Source organism: Castanea sativa, chromosome 5, assembly GCF_040712315.1.
Source record: "Castanea sativa cultivar Marrone di Chiusa Pesio chromosome 5, ASM4071231v1".
NCBI classification, from domain to species: Eukaryota; Viridiplantae; Streptophyta; class Magnoliopsida; order Fagales; family Fagaceae; genus Castanea; species Castanea sativa.
The window spans coordinates 68,744,785-68,765,019 of record NC_134017.1 but is presented as its reverse complement, the minus strand read 5'-3'; the positions used below and the strand labels follow the sequence as shown (position 1 = coordinate 68,765,019).

Below are 20,235 nucleotides of genomic sequence, written 5' to 3'. Positions count from 1 at the left end.
ATTCCCTCTCCTCTACTTGTAACTTGAATAAAAAGAACAGAAAAAGAAAAGCATCAATGGTACAATTCAGAGGACAAAGGCACTTGATATGTTTGTAATACGAGGTCCAGTCCTGTTTTTTCGCCCACTAGAGAGTTTGCAATCGTTGGATGTTCATGTGCAAATTAACACTGTCAGGTATAATTTTCGGTTCATGATAGACATTAATTTGCTCATTTGCACTATAAGCTTACATGCAAGTACGTCACCTATTAAGTAAACTGTGAGCCTCTGGACAACATCTGGGGTAATAAAATCATCAATTTTATAGATTTGACTCATGATAAATTATTAGGATGAATTTCGACTAGTCCAGCAGTAAGGCTAGGAGAATATGTAGATCAATAAAGTTTAAAGCACACTGAGCAAATTGATGCCAAAAAAGAACGAAAGACGGGCCACAATATCGGCTGATTCCCAGTAAAGCACACCACAACTCAATTCCTTTTATGGTCCAAGAATGATGGGCAGGCTTGTTAACTAGCCAGAGATTTTGGGTAGTTGATCGATGGCTCAAATCCTGTCTATGATTGATTGTTGCAAGTCCATCTCCTACAACTCAGGCCCAGACTTTTGATACTTGTGAATCAACGTGAGCAAGCTCATTAGCTCCTCAGCAGAGGCTCCTTTGTGTCGTCCCATTTTTCCAATCGTTTTTTAGCAATCTCCACCTGAAAATTTCAACTTCTCAGTGCTTGTTTACTGGTTACCACTAGTTATTTTAGATAGATGGTGAGGGAGAAGGAGGTGCATGTGGTTTTGAATTAGACATAAAACATCTCTAAAAGGATATTATTAATGGGCTATCACTAGAACCTCAGTTACAACTAGGTTGAAGTCGCATGTGATACAAATTATTAACAATTTGTCTTCATTTTTTTTTTTTAATCCTTAAATATATGTCATTTTTTTGGGGAGTCTGAAGGGTCAATTTATAATCATCTAATCAATTCAATGAACGTCAGATGGGTTCCAGCCCAAAATAATTGATTGCACCTTACTGGTCCAAACGGCACCAACTTCCAAAACCCTTGTTTTTGGGCCAGCCACATTGTGTGACAGGTCTTTGTTAGGCTATCATTGTGTTTGATCATTACAGTGATGGGTTGATGGAACATCTAAAAATTTAAGATGCTCAATTTTTATTTTGAAAATAAGAGCTTGTGGTTGTAATTCCACGATCAAATTCATAATGGTTATCTTTTCTTTTTTCTTTCTCCTTTTTTTTTTTTTTTTTTTGTATGTGCCCCAAAATTTGTGTTAGCATATAGAGGGACCGATTACTCAATGTTCAAAAGCCATAAATGATAGTAAGCATTTCAATTTTCAAGTAGTAAACTAAAGTTCAAATCCTCTTTATTCATTGCAGAATATACCTCTTTATTCCAGTCCGTGCGAAAAGTTGTCCAAAGTAAAATTAAGGTCTGCATCACAGTTCCTCCTATCATCCCTGTCCATATTCCCTGTTTCGTTCAGTCAAACAATTTTATTCAGTGCATCATTTCTTTGGTCACATCTAAAATAATGTGTATCAGTGTGCATGAAAACAAAGTTGCATCATATTTATGACTTATATAAGAAGGGTGCTTAATTGGTAAACCTTAGCGCCAAGGTCGAACTTAAAGCCGAGAACACAACCCAAAGGTACTCCAACCACGTAGTAACATCCCACATTTACATATGCCACAAATGCTTGCCATCCACATCCAACAGCCACCCCTACAATTAAAACTTAAAAATGTTATTTAAAGTGAATCTAATTATAATAATAAAGAGTTTAAAACGACTTTTAACATTGAACTCTGCCATTGCCCTTTTGCATTAAAAAAGAAGCCCCGATGAGGATTAATAGCTAGATTTGTATTTGGAAAGGAAAACAAAAAAACGGCTACAATGTCAGTCTTTCTTTCAGGAAAATAATCCTCTCATTAGTGAGGCACCATAAAAAATAAAATAAATAACATGTTTACAAGGCCTCTACTATAACTTGAACCTCTCTCCATTTAGTTGAAATAAATAGGTATTTCATTATCTGAATTTTTTGATACAAGATATAATTTTTACTCTAACCTAATCTAAGTGTATATATGTGTGAAGCTCTCTCGTAGATACTTGAACCTCAGCTATTACCCTCCACACCCCACAAGTACTTATATTTTTGGAGTGACCATCGCACCAAAGATGTGCGGTGGTTATATGAATTAAACTTTTTGCACACAGGATACTTATATCAGTGATCGTATAAAATAAATAATGAGTAATAAACACTGCTCCTTACCTAATAATTAACTTTTCATAGGTCCAACAAAACTTATTGATACCAACACAATATGCAACACGTAGTACCATGCATCGTACTAGGAAATATATATATATTTATGCACATCTTTGATGACATGAGATTTCTAAGACTGTCCCAGCAGCTAAGAAAAGATAGAGAAAAGAGAGCCCGCAACTGATCCCAATGGTGAATTTGGGCCATACAGTTATATGATGCATGTTACTACATTAAACAAGTAGTCCTTCCCTTGCCGCTTCAAACAAATCCAGTACAATAGAATTTTTATTCTATAGAAGAAGACCAAAAGAATTACAGTATTTTCTTTGCGAGAAGAGGAGCAGGGCAGGCTTAGCAATGGTGATAAGGGTTCATTTTGACTGGTGGTTTGGTTAGGTTACCACATGAAAAAACAGTATTGTGCGGATTCCTCTGATGCAGCCAGAGGCAAAATCTTTAATCAAGTTGAGCAACAAGGCTAGGTTAGCAGGCTGTTGAGGTGGTATCTTGTGTGGTAGCTCTCTCTCTCTCTCTCTCTCTCTCTCTCTCTCTCTCTATATATATATATATATATATGTATATAGTCCTTCCCTTACTGTTAATTTTTACTCATTTGTTACTTCTCAATGCATGTGGGATCCATTCTGTTTTAGGCCATCCGTTAACAAAAGCGTGTCCTTGTGCACTTGTTAGGTAGGCTTTAAAAATGTCCCGCATGTATTAGGAGATAACAAAATCTAATAAAAATACGGATTCTCTGACTTAATTGTATTATAAAATTCTACTTTCATAAGTGCATAAGAGAACCGTTTAACTTGACCCAAAGTTGTGATGGGAATATATACGAAATTCCCAAATCTGTGAGATGCAAAAATAGAAAAAAAAAAAAAAAAACGCTAAAGAAAAATAATCACACACAAGACAGTATTTACGTGATTCGACAATTTGCTTACGTCCATGGAGTTGCACTTAGGAAAAAAAATAGAGTGCGGTGATACAGTTTTCTCTCTAAAAAACAACATAATATCCTAATCTCCAAAACAACAATCTTTATATCATATGCACAACTATAACAATATTATTTTAGGTCAAGTCATAATCCGAATCAAGCACAACTAGTTCCACAAAGCCCAACAAGTTGTGCATCTGTTAACAAATCCGAAGTTTTTAAAGAGGCAACATCATTTTTCACATTTTCCTATTGCTAACCTCACTGACTTTTATTATGTATCAATAAAATAATAATATATCACGTCTTGCAGCAGAAAAATTACAATACATCACGAGAAAATAGTTGTGAAAAATTATATGTTACTTGCATGATACAAAAAATCTCAAATATCTATCAGAAATTATGTTGAATAACCAAATTTTTATGTGTGGAGTACTTACCGGACAAGACTGGTTGAACTCCATTGAGAATGAGAGTGACAGCCAAGTATGGACAGAGCTCTGAGACTGCATTAGCCACGGTTTCACCGCTAGTGAAGGCATAGCTTATGACATGGCGAAGTGAGAGCACAACGATTGCTTCTATTACAGCAATAATGAAAGAAACTATATTCACGATTATAACACTGAATGCTGCTGATTTGGGATTACCAGCCCCTAGCTCATTGCTCACCCTGACACTGTTTCAATCAAATTCTATTCAGGCCTTAATAGTTAGGAACAATTATTTGGGTTCAAGCATGATATATGTAGGTAAAACTTGAATATCATTCCTGAATACAAAAATTGTCACATTTTTTTTTTAAAATGTTGTGATTGATACATAATAACATCAATATTAGTGGTACTTGTGCTAATATAAAAGTGATATATTGCTCTAATTTCAACTTATTACCTTAACAAATTGTAAAAAAAATAAAAATTGTGAAAAATATTGACACAAAGGTGTTTAGTCACTTTAGTGGTTACATTAGACATCTTTGAATGATAAAGCAAAGTTGTAGGATTGTACATCAAAAGAAATTGTTGAATAATAAGTTAAATGTACTAATAACAATCAATTTGACTGACCTTGCAGCTGCATTAAACCCGACTGACACCATGAACAATAGTCCAGTAATTGCCATGCTGCATAGGATGAAATCATTGGTTACTAATTAGAGCCTATCAATAATCAGCCCTATGCAGAAATGCACACATGTACTTACCAGACTAAACTTAGATCTAGAGTTATTTATGTATCATACAACAATTATTCCAATGATACAAAATTTTCACTAACCTATTTTAATGAGTACATAATAAAGGTGGTATTATTAATGGATTAATGAAAGAGTAATATTACTCAAAAATCAAACTTTACCTACTTAACCAGTTGTGAAAAAAAAAAAAAAATTAAATCTCTAGTATTATTCCTAATGCACATAATGTTGGTTCTATTATAAATTTTGTATTAGATAACTAATTGTAAGAAAGAATGGATTTAGGACCATAGAGGCATGGACTTCAAACCCACAAAATTAACCATCATGCTTAGACATATGATTAAATCCACTATAAATCTAGTGGGATCGATCAGTTCATATTGGCATCGCATTTTCTTTTCACTGAAGTGGAAACCATCAAACATGTTTATACATATAATAGATCAGCATGCTAGTATTTTTATTTCTGGCAATTAAAGGGGATAGGTGAAACTTGTGTTGGCAGTGAAGCAAGGAGCCCTAGTTATAGGTCAAAGTCAAAGTTAATATGAAGGTTAAGGCTAATATTAATTATAGGTCAAAGTCAAATTGTCAAGAAACAATGTTTAGGTGAGTGTAGAATGGTGGATAACATATGACGACAGTAATTCATTTCATAAGCATTCATAGGAGTCTAGTAATGCTTTGAAGAACACACTTTATTATTATTCTTATCCTGACAGTTCCTTACTTGTGGGCAGAATCTTTAGATTAATGACATTGATCGCCCATGTAGAGATATTTTTCAGAAAGAAAGCAGCACAGGGAATAGTTAAATAAATAAAAAAATTTGTCTGTCTCTACTCTTTTTTTTTTTTGGTGCTGAAGTCTGTCTGTCTCTATTCTTAGGCACATGCATGTCTGTGACCGTGAATTTAGTTGGACAAAAAGGTATAATTAGACTTTGATTTTATCACTTAAAAATAATTTAGTCAAATCTTTGTCAAATGTGAGTCAAGATTCTGTATGATATGTACTCAAGCTCATGCATGAAAACAAAGAGAGAGGAAAACATACGGTGAAGAATTCATGTGCTAACTAGTTATCATATCCACTTAATCATATCCACTTAACATGTAGAGGTCAAACCCAAAAGAAATCTCCTATACCCATCTGATTTTAAATAGAGGAATTTTAAGGATTTACATCTAAATAAGTGTGGAATCAAAAATGCCTATGAAAATAACAAGGAAAAACTGGTGAATGAGCCTATAGGGGTTCGAAATTAACCAAAACCACAAATGACAAGATTAGTCCCAATCAAGGTAGTTTTTTTTTTTTTGGGTGAATTCTTCATTACTAATTTCTTTAGATATTGAGCTGTGGTGTGTTTTTGTTTTAAAACTCATTTTTCTCCCTTTTGTGTGTGTATTTGTTTCTCAAAAAGAAAATAAATTATCTTGTTATTTATGTACTTTAAATAATATAAATATATAGACATACTTGTATGTAGTTTTTTGATCAATACACTTCCTTGTATATATAGAGTTAAATCGTCCAAAGTTACATTATTACATTTAAGGCTAATATTAAATTTAGTCTCTTGAATTTTACTTGAATTATCAAATTAATCCTTAAGGATTGATTTTAGCTTATTTAATCCACCAATTTGTCAAAATGAGTCAATATATTCATTTTGTTCAAATCAGTTAGCAAATGACATTCTTTAAACGTTTATTTTTATTAAACATTTAATTGAAAATATTTTTGAGATATGTCGTTTAATAAATCTTGTAGTTGTGTGAGTATAATTATTTTTATTTTTTTAAGTTTAAACAATTTTATTTGCTAATAAATTTGGGCAGAAAATCATATTGTTTCATTTTGAAAAGGCAAGAGATTAAATTGATAAAAAAAAAATCTTAAAGAGTAATTTGACAATTAAAGTAAAAGATAATGAACTACATTAATTTTAAGAAGTGCTACATTCACAATATTTTCACGTTTTCACCATAAATCATATGTAGTTAGTTGTTATTGGTTCTAATTTGAACTTATTATTGAAATTACTTTTTTATCCTACCATTAACAACCTGTAAATTTGTTGTGAAAATATTATGAACAGAACATATCTCATAAATTTTAGCCTAAATTTAATTACGGAACTAACCCCAATTAATCGTGTCGGTACATACTTGTCAAGATACTAATTAATGAATGCCACCACCATCTACTTTGTAACGTGGACACATAGAAAGTTATCACAAACAAATCATTTGATCCTATCTTTTTATTTCTGTCTTCCATTGGCCAATGTGTTTCCAAAAGACCAATTTCCACAACAATTATTTTATTTGAAATATCTTCTCACACATTTTTTTCATCCTTTATTTCACATAATACTTATCAAAACTATATTTTCTTTTGAGAATTCATGGGTGAATAATGTATGAAAAAGGAAATGTAAATAACAAATTTTAATACAGAAATTAGGTAAATATATCCAAACTTCATTTCCCCCAAATTACAATGATATTATTGGTTTTGAAAAAGCTTAAGATGTCCAAATTTAAGGGGATTCTGCTTTAGAAATTTTTTGGATAAAGTTATTAATTATAGACATGAAATAGTTGACAACCCTATTATATGAAAAAAGAAATTAGGAAAAATTATATTTTAAACTCTATAATTAAGGAGTACTTTCAAATTAAACCCTATAATTTTAAAAGTTTCAAATTAAACTCTAAAATTAGCTATTACAAATTAAACCATATACTTAAGTTAGATTAAAATTGTATTAATTTAAACCCCTAATCAAACCCAAAAATCAAAATTAAAAATTTAGGGTTTAAATTAGTATGACTTTAAAAGTATGGGGTTCAATTTGAAACTAGTGAAATTATAAGGTTTAATTTGTAACAATTTTATTCTTGGAGGTTTATTTCAAACCAAAATTTATAAAAAAAAAAAAAAAAACTTTTAAAGTGTAAAATGTAACTTTTCAAAAACTTAAAAATAAAGTGAAGTCAACTTTTCTTTACTAGTCAAAAGTCTTGAAGAAAGTTGATTTATTTACTATTTGTGATGGGAAAGAAAGTTGATTTATATACACAACCTTTGCAGTGCTACTTTCTTCAGTAAACGTAATACATGTGAAGCAAAACTTATCATGATGCATTATTATTTGGTATAGAGCTTTTCAAGGTTTCAACTATCTATGGGTCGCCATCTATAAAAAAAAACTATCTATGGGTCCAATGCAAGATGAAAGGGACCAAGTTTCCTTACCAAACAGCAAGAGAATCCAAAGCGAGCTCAGGGTCTTTGAGCAACCCAGCAACCAAAACTAGTATCTGAAAGTACCAAGTCTCTAAACACAGCATCACAGCCGATGCAGTTGACAATTTCACGAACCCCCAAAGCCCAGAAAAGGCCTGCAAGCTAAAACCAGTCCAAGTGTGCTTACACTTACTACTCATCAAAATATACACAAACTGAGCCGCCACTATGATCCACCATGATAAGCTCAAAGCCAGTGATGCACCAATCAATCCCAATCCCAATTTGTACACAGCCAACCAACTTATCAATAAGTGTACAACAAGTGTAGCTGCAGATATGTATGCACTTGGGGCTACAATGCTTTGAGATTGGAGGAATTTTTGTATGGGAAAGTTCACAGCATAAGCAAAAATTTGTGGGATTAGACCACAGACAAAAACTGCGGCTGAAGATGCAACAGCCGTTGATTCACCTAGTAAGAGCAAGATTGGCTCTGATAATAAGTAGACAACAGTCATGGGTATCCCAGTCAGAGTAAGGACAACCGTTGCTCTTTGTAGATATACTCCTAACATTTCGTATCTATGGGCTCCATAAGCTTGTCCACATAGAGTCTCTACAGCGCTTCCCATACCTAACTGCAAGCAAAACATGAACTAGTATGAGAGACTAGAGACAAACTAATTTTACTTTTGGGGCTTGAATGCTGTGATTCTTTTTTTTTTTGTGTGGTAAACATTGAATGCGTGATTCGACTTTTAGCTTTCACAGAAACGCATTTATGGTTGGTACTTGCACATAATGGCACATAAATGATAACCGATTAGTAATTCAGATATTTATTTATTACGTAGTTAGACCCAAATTAGTGCAGCATCAAAATACTTTATAGTAAAATTGATAATAATTTTATAGATGATAATTCCTTTTTTTATTTTTTCAAACTTAGAATTTAGATCCCTTTAGAATTCTTAGATAACTCTATTATTTCTTTTATAATTTTGTTAGAAATATTATAATATGTCAATTTTAAATTACAAGACTCTTAGCTTAAATAAATATCTGATTATGAATTGCACAATATTATTAATGCTTATAAAAATATTGATTTTCATCATTAATATGATAAATTATTAGTGATATATGTAATAAAATTCAATCCACATATTTTAAAATGAATATATAAGAATTAAGCGCTATATGGCAGAGTTACTCAAAATAATTTAGAAGATATCTTTGTTGAGTTAGCATTTTTCTTGGTTTGGAGGAGGACTAAGCAACAAGACTTTTAATGAATGTCACCGTTTCGCAGAGAGAGAGGAGAGAGAGAGAGAGAGGTCTCTGTGTATGTGTAAGTATATAGATACATGCATATATATCGAAATGACATACCATGAGTCCATAGGCCAAGAGTTGGATGCCACTGTTGCCAAGAGAGGCAGCGGCGAGCTCAAGATTGCCAAGGTGACCTGCAAAAACTCGTGTGGACAAAGACATGAGATTGTTGATCATGTAAACAAACACAGCCGGAGCGGCGAGGGGGAAGAGCAGCTTGAGTTCGATCCATGAGGCCAAGCGGAGGCGCTTGATGCTCGGTAACTGGGTATCCGATAACACCTTCTCCAGCCGAGAGTCTACTTCATGAAGCACAGGCGAAGATATGTGTTCTTGTTCTTGTGGTGCTGAGTGGTCAGAGTTTAATATGGCTTGGTGAAGCTCATCTTGGGAAGCCATGGTTTAGTGAAGAAAGTGGTGAGGATTCTAAAGAGAGAGATAATTGTTAAAGGATTTGGAGGGGTTGGAAGAATGTGATGCATGGAATGAAGAACTTGAGAATAAATATTTTGGTCGGGGCTTTAATTGTTAGCTGTTTGTGTCAGGAATACTTTTTATTTTTATTTTTTATAAAAGAATATTTACTACTATTTATCTCTCTCTCTCTCTCTCTCTCTTTTTCCTTCAGTTTTTGTAAGCTTGCTTGATGATTTAATTATATAATGTTGTATATATATTAATAATAAAACATAATATAATAAAATTTGAATCTTATAGTTGCTTCTTTTAAAATAAATTTTGCACTTTCACCTAGTGAGTATCTATGATTATCTTTAACAAATCATTTTTCAAGGCCTCAAGATCAAATTATGGTATACTCTTGGGGTTTAACTTATTTAAGTGATAGTCTAATAATAATGACATATTTTATAGTATTTTATATTTTTTGCTTTGAATCCCACTTTCCATTCTTGCATTATTTACCCAGAGAGGTGTTACGTCCACAACATTTTTACAACAATTTTACAACAAATCATAGGTGGTTAGTTGTTATAGGTTCAAATTTGAATCTAACACTAAGATTACTTTTTTGTCCCAACAATAACAACCAGTAACAATTTGCCACTTAGGATTTGTTGTAAAAATATTGTAAAAATGTTGTGGACATATCATTTCTCATTAAAAAATAAATCATAGTGTGCTTATAATTAAGGCACCTCTCTTTTTTTTTTTTCCCAAGGAATGAAATTGTGTAAGAAATATCTCATCTAAACGGTTTAAAAATTGCAATTTTTAAATGCATTTTTTTAATCCTCTCTCCCTGTTAAGAAAGTAATCGAAAATAAAATGATTGGATATAATAAAATATAATAGTTGACAATGAGAATTATTTAGAAATAATTTTGAATTAATTGTCTTTGATTATACAGCTAATTTGCAATTAATCAAATTACAAATAATCTGGTTTATTTATTTAAAAAAAAAAAAACTATTGATGACACTACTTTGTCCAGTTCAATATTTTATAGGACAACCACGTTTATGGATCAAACCCAAGTGCATTTGGTAATGTCTTGTAGTACACTTTTTTTTTTTGTGTGTATAAAGGCACTTGATGGGGTACAAACTCCAATATCGTCCATTGAGGTCATCCAAGGCAAGACCAAGAAAGCAAAGGCTGTGAGAACCCCGTCCATAAAGAGCTCGTCCATGCAGGAAGGTACTTGGACGAAGCTTTGCATAATCAAGTTTTACAAAACCACACTGTGCCGTCCAAGGAAACTATCAACCTCGTCCATGAGAGGGTCGTCCATAACGGAACGACCTCTCTTAGAAGCGAGATATGCTCGTCCAGAGGACCTCTGGATGAGGACCCCTAGATGAGCCCTTGACACTTGGGAAAATTCCCGAGTATGTACAACAACTCCGTATCACACGCATAACTTTCAGTGACCGTTATGTGAGAAAAATGTAACTCCTAAATAATTGAGGAAGTTATCCATGAACTCTCACATCTCCTCAAATCCAGGGGAGGTTGCAAGTCTAATAACTGTTCTTACAACACTATATAAACGTTTATTTATACCAAACAAAGGTACGTTTTTACACATCCTAAAAAGTTGGAACTACAAAATTTGAGAGAGAAAAACTAATTTTGCCATCGGAGGGTTCTTGGCCGACGACCCCAGTCACCTTTGATTGCTTTTCTTCCTTTTTTAGGCCATCAAGTCAGCCAGTAGTCCTTTCAAGTCCGAAGCATCCAACCTACTGATTTTCTTCGCATTATCAGTACTTATCATTAAAAAATACAATTCAACTCTCTAGTATTTCTATAATTCAAGTTAATGATTATAATATATATATATATATATATATATATATATATATATATATAAGAGTTTTATATTACCATTGTTGCTTAGACAATCAAAGAATGCACGTGAGGACAGTTGCAAACTTTTGTCTATTATATTATACTAGCTTATAACTCTATGCATATGTATTGATATACTTAAAAGATACACATTAAGATGCACAGTATAATAATCTTACATATATAATTTGAATATTACTAATAGTCATTCTTATATATATATTTTTTTAACTCTTCAAGAAGTCTTGTAAAAATGTTATTAGGTAGAAAATGCAAATTGTTCATCTTTTAAAATATTTTTATGTTCATTAATTTTAGACTCTTTGATTTTTGTACACAACAACTCACTTGAATAGATATTTATGATATGGTCTCACATTTGATTCCAAAATTAAGAAATAAAAATATCTAAAAATAAATACTTTAGGACACATGACACAAAAATAGACTTCAATTGTAGAATCTAATTAGATTTTCTCTAAACTTTATCTATTAATATATATATATATATATATATATATAATTTTTATGCCAAATGAATTGTTTTTAGTTATAAAAAAAGGCTCATAAACATAAAATCATTGAAACTCTCTTTTCCTCCAATTTTATATATAGTGTTAGCTATATGATTTTTTTTTTAATGATTTATTTATATTGGACTCGTCGTTTTCTATTCTAAATTAACTAATTTTGCACAAAAATTAAATTTTTTTGATTAGATGGAACACCTGCCGTAAAATTAAACTCTAATTGAAATCAAATTTTTACATTGAACTAACTAACTTAGTTCAAAAATTTAAATTTTTTTTTATTAGATGGGACACGGTGCGCAAAATTAAACTCTAATTGTATTTTCTCCTAGCTTTCCTTATATATATATATATATATATAGATGGCTTATAAACTTGAATTGTTTTTAGTTCTACTCAAAAAAAAAAAAACTCATAAATATAAAATCATTCAAAATTATGTTTTTTATGGTTTACTTATTTTGGACTCTTTGTTTTTTACACTAAATTAACTCATTTGGTACAAAAAAAAAAAAAATTTAGATTAGATGGGACATATGTCGCAAAATTAAAATCTAATTGAAATCTAATTTTTATATTGAATTAACTCACTTGACACAAAAATTTAAAAACTTAAATTAAATGGGACACGTGGCGCAAAATTAGACTCTAATTGAATTTTCTCTCAGCTTTACCTATTTTATATATATATATATATATATATATATATATATATATATATATATATATATATATATTACATTAAATTAGCCTCAGCCTCTGAGCACAGGCGTGCTCAAAGACTCCTTTTTTTTTTTTTCATAAAGATTAATAATTTTTATTCACTTTCATAATAAAATATAGGGTAAACTACATATTTAGTCCCTAGCTTTTACATTATATTTCAATTTGGTCCTTAATCTTTCAATTGTGTCAATTTGGTCCTTAACCTTTTAATTTCGTGTCAATTTAGTCTTTGCCATTATATATTAGATGAAAATTGTTTACATAGCAAATAGCCAAAATAAAAATTTAGTTTATTATCACATCAACATAAGCTAATTTTTTATTTTGGCCATTAGACATGTCATTTATTTTCATCCAAAAGATAACTGTAAGGATTAAATTGACACGGTAAAGAAAGGTTAGGGACCAAATTGACATAATTGAAAGGTTAGGGATCAAATTAATATATAGTGTATAAGATAGGGACCAAATACGTAATTTACCCTAAAATATAATAAATAAACACAATGGCATCAGTGGGTGATACCTTTATATTTGACTTCAAAACTGCCAACGTAGAAGATGAATATATACATCCGAACCAAATTACTGAAATTAAAAATATAATTAAACCGAAAAAGAAAAAGAAAAAGAAAAAGAGAAAGAAAAAGAAGGCGGATAACAACCTGCACAAACCCCACAATTTCATGTTTACAATTTACTCCCCATAAAGCATGTTGGATTCCAATGACAACACAATCCACTCAAAACCTGCTAATCAAAATTAATTAAAAAAGAAAGTGAAAAAAAAAGCAAAAAACCCAACAATTCTTAACACAATAAACTAAATAGACTACCAAAAAAATGTCACCCCTGTTTAAAGGGTATTGGACTCTAATGGCAAAGCGATCTCACTCATAACCTCTTCATCATAGTTAAAAAAAAAAAAAAAAGGTAAAAAGAAAAGAAATTCCCCCAATTGTTTACCCGATAAAATAAATACCAAAAAAAAAAAAATCCTAAAAGATCTTATATTGAGTGAACTATGTGAAGTCAATCGTGGACAAATGACTGAAGATAAATCCACATGTATGAATCAAATCAAAAAGATCTTATTGAGTGGACTATATGAAGTCAACCATGAACACATGACTGAAGATAAATCCATATGTATAAATCACACAGTATGAAAATCCTAACCTGGTGCAAAGAAAGTAACCTTTGATGAGAATCCTTGGCTACGATTTAAATTGGATACACTAAATCTTCTAATTTCTATCATTATGGCTAAAATCTAACTCTGTGTAACTTGAATCTAGATAAAGGAGAAATAATCAAGGATGGCGGTAGTTTTATCAGGAAACTACTACTACTATTACTACTTGTAAGTGCACAATTTGTACCCGGTCCAGTCACCAGATAGACTCAGGCCCAAAGAGCCTTATACAATAAAATTTATAGAGTATGGGCTTGAAACCTAGACTATGGATATTGGATAAAGAGAAAAATCAGGTTAGATTGCCGTTATCCGCGTGTTTAATAGATGAGAATAGCAAAGAAGCTCTCCTCGGACGTAAGTCGAGGACCACTTGTATTGCCTTTCTTTCTTTAAGAACAATATTGCAACTACAGTTTAAGTATTTGATCCCCTTTTTTCTTCTGCCCTCTTCTACCTTTTATCTCTCTCTTGTTCTCTTGTATCTCTCTTCTTCTTCCTTTTTTCTTTCACTTGTATCACAAATCTCCCAACTAGATACTTGTCCCATCCAGCACCTTCTTGAAACCTTCAAATACCAGCTGGAAGGTTGAACCTCACTGTTCAGAGGTCATTTCTCCATTAATGCGGCCAGGGAGGTAGGTGTAGGGTCTTTAATGCGGTGGTAGCAACTTTTTCTCCTCTGATATTTCTTACACGTTCTTCCTTCTAACAACTGCGTGGATCACGCCTTTACCCAACAGATCTTCCAGAATTCTGTCTCCAAACCCCTTGGCATGTCCCATGACCTTTACTTGACTCGTCCGAGGAGATACTCCTCCTCGGACAACTCCTTCACCCCTTGTAGCGTGAACTGGCCTGCGGGGCTCAAAGGTTTTGCTTGGACAGGCTTACATCATTAAATCAGGCCCAATGCCCAAATATATATATTTTATTTATTTTACCCCTACAATAGCCCCTCAAAACTTCATTTTTCTCCCTATCCGAGGAGAGAACTGGAGTTTTGAACCAACAGTAAAGCCTCCACACGCTCTGCGAATCACCACATGTATAAGGGTCACTTTGCTTCTTTTAAACCGGCCCTTGACGCTTCGAAATTCGTAACTTTCGCATTAATGGCTGCGAGTTACGTCTTGTCTCCCACGTTCAACGGTGAGATGCGCATCTAACGGTCTGGGTCCCTTCTCAAAATTTGGGCAGGATAACTCTGATTCGAGGTTGCCTCCCACACGCCAAAACGCCTAGGAAACCGAACTTTGATCTATCCTTTCAGAAATCAATCAAATCTAAAAATTGCTCATTCTCTTTCCTCTCAAAAAGCTCGTGAAGAATCGTCTAGCTTTTTCCCATAAGTTCTTAATCCTCTTTATTCATTTCTCCTCGGCCATTATCCTTGGCTACCAATTATATCCTTTCCCTTTCTAAACATCTGTTCTTACCCCCACAAAATGGGTAGATTTAAGTGTTTAGTAGATACCGACGCCGGTATGGAGGGTTTTCGGGCCAAGTACCATATTCCCCAAGACGTAGGCTTAAAATACTGCCTTTCAAAAGCCATAGATGGCGCTAGAAAAGATGGGGAAGTTAGTATCCCCATTATCGCATTCCTAGAGGGTGGGATGACCCTTCCCATGAAAAACGTAACCAGTGAGTACCTACACAATCATAGGTTATGCCCAGATCAATGTACATCCAACGTGTTTAGAATCCTAGGTTGTGTCGATGCTCTAAACAAGCAAATGGGTCTGAACCTCACATGGCACGACGTTGTGTACGTGTACGAGTTCCATAAGCTTAAAGACGTAGGGTATTACCTTAAATCCAGATCTAACATTGTTAGGCTCATATCCAGTCTTCCCAAATCCAACAAAGGAATGAAAGATGACTATCTAATCGTTTCGGGAAACTGGTCTGACGGTCCTCACTACTTAGTCAAATGGGGAGACCCAAGTGTGACTCTATAGGAGTTAGATTCCCTAACCTGTGACTTAGTCCTATTAATGTCACCATTACTGGTTACATTGTTTGTTATTACTTTTTTTTTTTTTTTTAGTTGGCATTCGCTGCTGACCTAACCATTCTTGTCTCTTCAGATGTTTTTGCAGACAAACAACACGTACGGCCTCGTTTAAGTCTTTGCAACGTAGCGGATCTCAATCGCGTTCTTCGATCCGAAGTGTTCGTAAGTGAAGTCCTGCAAGTGAGGGCAGCCCATCTAATATTGGGATACGATTCTTTATTAGACTATTTCCAAGAGATTGGCAACGCGATCACCGCAGGTGACCAGAGACGTAAAAGGATAGATATATCAAGACCGGGCTTCCTTTCTGCCCACAAACTTTTGGACGACCCCTTCATCATCTTGTACTCTCACCCTATCGCCACAGTTCCTCTCTCGGCGCACTCTCAGACGATAGTCGTCCGAGAAGAACCAACATCTTCGCAATAAACGCTCAAAGAGGAAATTGATCAGTTTTGCCTTGAAGAAGCTGAAAGACCTCAAGAGGATCACCTCGTCATCCTCTCGGACGAAGAATGCGTGCCTGCGGAAACTTCTGGCATAAAGGGTTTGGTAATAGCACAACCTGACTCTAGTTCCGAGGAAGACGACATGTCTACCCTTAGAAAGTTGATGTCCAGGAGGGGCACACAGGCTCCCAAAAAGGACGCGGTTGGGTCACAACCCCCTCCCATTTTGCTACCACCCCCTCCTCCGATTGAGCCTAAGATTCCCATCCTAGAGCCTAAGAAGAAGAGGAAGAACGAGGCCGAGGAGGGAGATATGGAGAGCCAGAAGAAACTTAAGCAACAACAACAACAACAGAAAGTAGGCAGAGGTAAGACGCGAGCCTCTTCAGTAGAGAGTGGGGAAAGTCGTGACCTGGCCGAGGTACGCCGTACGTAGGCCAACTAGTCTCCTGCGTTAAAGTTAGATGTGACCCCAATTTCCTGCCAGTCCAGTATTAGGGCGTTCCAATAAGGACATGCTCATCACCTGGCTAACGCATTGGAGCAACCTCTTCTCCTACCGAAGGACATGGAAGCTCTAGATAATATGACTCAGCCACATCTCTTTCTCTCCCTCAAAAGGGACTTGGCCTTGGTGAGTATCCTCCAATTACCTCCATATTACTGTTGTCATTACGCTTTAGCATAAAGTCATTCATACACATTTTGAATTTGCTTCAACAATAATGCACTTGTTCAATATTTCAATGCAGGCCATACAAGAAGTCTTTGCTGTAGAGAAATGGGTGGAAGATTCTCGGAAAAAGGCTACAGCTGAACTCGAGGTCAGAATGGAGACCGAGAAGGCTTAGGCTAAGCCCTAGCGGAGAACGAGAACCTGACCAAGCAAGAGGGAGTGAAACGGTGCTGAGGCCAGCCTTAAAACGATTAGAACTCAGGTGGAGGGGCAACGCAAACTTCTACGTCAAAAGGACGAGGACCTATCTAAAGCTCAGCAAGAAAACTCTAACTTAAGTAAGGAGCTTTCCCGAGTGAAGGAAGAGGCTCGTACTCTCAAGGAAACTATGGAGGTTGCCAAGAAGGCTGCGTACAATGAAGGGGTGGAGGTAACAGAGGATTGACTGACAGAGGAATTGGCAAAGTTATGTAGGGAATATTGCCAACAAGTATGGGTAGAAGCTCTGAATGTGGCAGGAATTCCCACGACCTCTGAATTAAGGAAACCTGAAAACATTTGAATTCCTCAGGACATCCAAGTGCTCAAAGAGCTTCCTCCTGTCACATCTACCCCCGAGACAGCGCTTTCAACATAGCCATCCATCATTCAAGAACCCATTCCAACTCCTAAAGAACCTGCTGGTTCCGAAAAAGAGAAGGAACAAGGTGGCAAAGCCGAGAAGCGTCCAAGCAAGGATGCCGAGCCAAACGTTCCTCCACCAGCGGCGAAAGACAAAGGGAAACAAGTCCAAACCTCATTCGAAGCGGAGCTTAAACAAACAGAGGAGGAGGACAAGACCAAAGAAGCTGCCAGTAAGTCCTAGCGGGATCCCCCTACCAAGACTTAAAGCATAGGCCAGTTAGGACCCCCCTTTTCCTTATGTAATGATTTTTTTGTATTAGCGCTTTTACTTTAACCTTTTTATTTCAGAGTTTTATTTCCAATGTATCCCTTGACATAATTAATGAGAAACTTGAAAGGTTGTTCTTTAACTGATTCCCAATCTCCAATAGAAAAATACTAATTCGTTTTACCCTAATGTAAATTACATGCATGGACTGTAATATGTAAAGTACAACAACACATAGTCTAAGACTTAACTTGGTATTTAGTTTGGGACATAAAGCAAACCGTCAAACTTACCATGGTTTATCAATACATCAATTTTCATGAGGTATGTAACCACAGGACATGGTTTATGTTTGATGCTTAGCGTAATGGACCGAAATGTTAATTTCCCCAAAGTAGAAGGTCCGAGGACCCGACTTAACTAAGGTTCTGTTTAACATTGAATAAGATATCAATTTCCACAAGGTACATAGACCGCATGACTAAGTTTCTGTTTGATATTTATAACAAATAGATCGAAATGTTAATTTTCCCAAAGTAGAAGGTTCGAGGACCCGACTTAACCAAGGTTCTGTTTAACATTGAATAAGATATCAATTTCCACAAGATACGTGGTCCGAGGACCAAACATGATCAAGTTTCTATTTGATATTTATAATAAATAGATCGAAATGTTAATTTCCCCAAAGTAGAAGGTCCGAGGACCCGACTTAACTAAGGTTCTGTTTAACATTAAATAAGATATCAATTTCCACAAGGTACGTGATCCAAGGACCAATCATGACCAAGTTTCTGTTTGATATTTAGGATAATGAATCGAAGTACCACATAATGATAATTAAACAGACATGACAAAAGTAACTTTCATTAATAGTAATACCTTCGCAGGTTATTTATATTCCAAGGGCGTTGTACAGTTTTTTCATCTAGATCAGCTAAGCGATATGACCCTATGCCCGCTACAGAAGTGATTCGGTATGGTCCTTCCCAGGTAGGTGCTAACTTTCCCCATGTTGGATTTTTGGAAGTACCCATGACTTTCCTCAAGACCAAATCTCCAGGCGCAAGTGGCCTTAGTTTCACATGAGCATCATATCCTCGTTTGAGCTTCTGTTGATAATAAGCCAGTTGAACCATGGCGGCCTCTCGCCGCTCCTCAACTAGATCCAGGCTTTTCTCTAGCAAATCCTTGTTATCTTTTGGGTTGAAAGAGCTTGTCTTTAATGTCAAAAACCCAGATTCCAAAGGTATCACTGCCTCGGCCCCGTAAGTCATAGAGAAGGGTGTTTCTCCTGTGGATCTTCGCGGTGTAGTCCAATATGTCCACAAAACGTGTGGCAACTCTTCTACCCATCTACCCTTTGTGTCATCCAGTCTCTTCTTGAGTCCACTGACTATAACTTTGTTAACAGCCTCGGCCTGCCCATTTCCCTGAGGATAAGCTGGAGTGGAGTATCTATTTGTGATGCCCAAGTCACTACAATACCTTCTGAAAGCTTTACTATCAAATTGCACACCATTATCTGAAATAAGTATGTGGGGTATTCCAAATCTAGTGATAATGTTCTTCCAGACAAACTTCTTGGCATCTACATCCCTAATATTTGATAAAGGCTCAGCTTCAATTCACTTGGTGAAGTAATCAGTTCCCACGAGTAGCCACCTTTTATTTCCCACAGCTCTCGGGAAAGGCCCCATTATATCCAGTCCTCATTGAGCGAATGGTCAAGGACTAGACAGAGGATTAAGGACACCACCAGGCTGATGGATGTTGGGCGCAAATCTCTGGCATTGGTCACATTTTCTCGCGTATTCCTGAGCCTTTCTTTGCATATTGGGCCACCAATATCCCTAGGTCAGAGCTCTATGGGCTAAGGATCTTCCTCCAGTATGACTTCCGCAAATCCCCTCGTGCAATTCTTCCAAAAGTGCCTCTGTCGCTTCAAGGTGTACACATAGCAAGTATGGTCCGGAAAAGGAGTGTATATACAGCTTCTGATCCTCGGACAACCAGAATCGAGGTGCCTTTCGACGAATCTTATTTGCTTCATACTTTTCCTCGGGCAACACATCGCTTTTTAGAAAAGAAACTATGGGGTCCATCCAGCTAGGTCCGAGTCTTACCTGATGAATACGGATGACACTTGCGGTTGTTAAAGCAAGCCTCAGCAAGTCTTCGACGAGGATAATCCTAGGCAAACCCTGAGCCGAGGATGTTGCTAGAGTGGCCAATGAGTCTGCACGTGTGTTTCCACTTCGAGAGACATGTGTCACGATAAAAGAATCAAACTTGGATTGTAAACATTTGACCCTAGCCAAGTATTCTTGCATTCTCGGTTCCCTAGCCTCTATAGTCCCCATCACC

At 35.2% G+C, this 20,235-nt stretch overlaps 1 protein-coding gene across 1 annotated transcript; it reads right to left on the bottom strand.

Moving 5' to 3' along the window:
* Nucleotides 1-287: 287 nt before the first annotated feature.
* On the bottom strand, nucleotides 288-9,537 carry LOC142636070 (protein DETOXIFICATION 40-like). Its single transcript, XM_075810140.1, has 7 exons — nucleotides 9,127-9,537; nucleotides 7,741-8,372; nucleotides 4,340-4,396; nucleotides 3,710-3,948; nucleotides 1,640-1,758; nucleotides 1,416-1,502; nucleotides 288-710 (listed from the first exon to the last, which is right to left on the bottom strand). The coding sequence occupies exons 1-7, from the start codon at nucleotides 9,466-9,468 to the stop codon at nucleotides 645-647; spliced, it is 1,542 nt and encodes a 513-aa protein (XP_075666255.1). The 5' UTR covers nucleotides 9,469-9,537; the 3' UTR covers nucleotides 288-644.
* Nucleotides 9,538-20,235: the final 10,698 nt, after the last annotated feature.

Bases quoted from the DNA above. Each gene is read 5' to 3' on its own strand.
- LOC142636070 (XM_075810140.1), bottom strand. From the start codon at position 9,468: ATGGCTTCCCAAGATGAGCTTCACCAAGCCATATTAAACTCTGACCAC. The intron at 8,373-9,126 runs GTATGTCATTTC...TTTTGCTTGCAG, and splicing joins TCTTGGCCTATGGACTCATG to TTAGGTATGGGAAGCGCTGT. The intron at 1,759-3,709 runs GTAAGTACTCCA...TTTTAATTGTAG, and splicing joins AGTTCAACCAGTCTTGTCCG to GGGTGGCTGTTGGATGTGGA.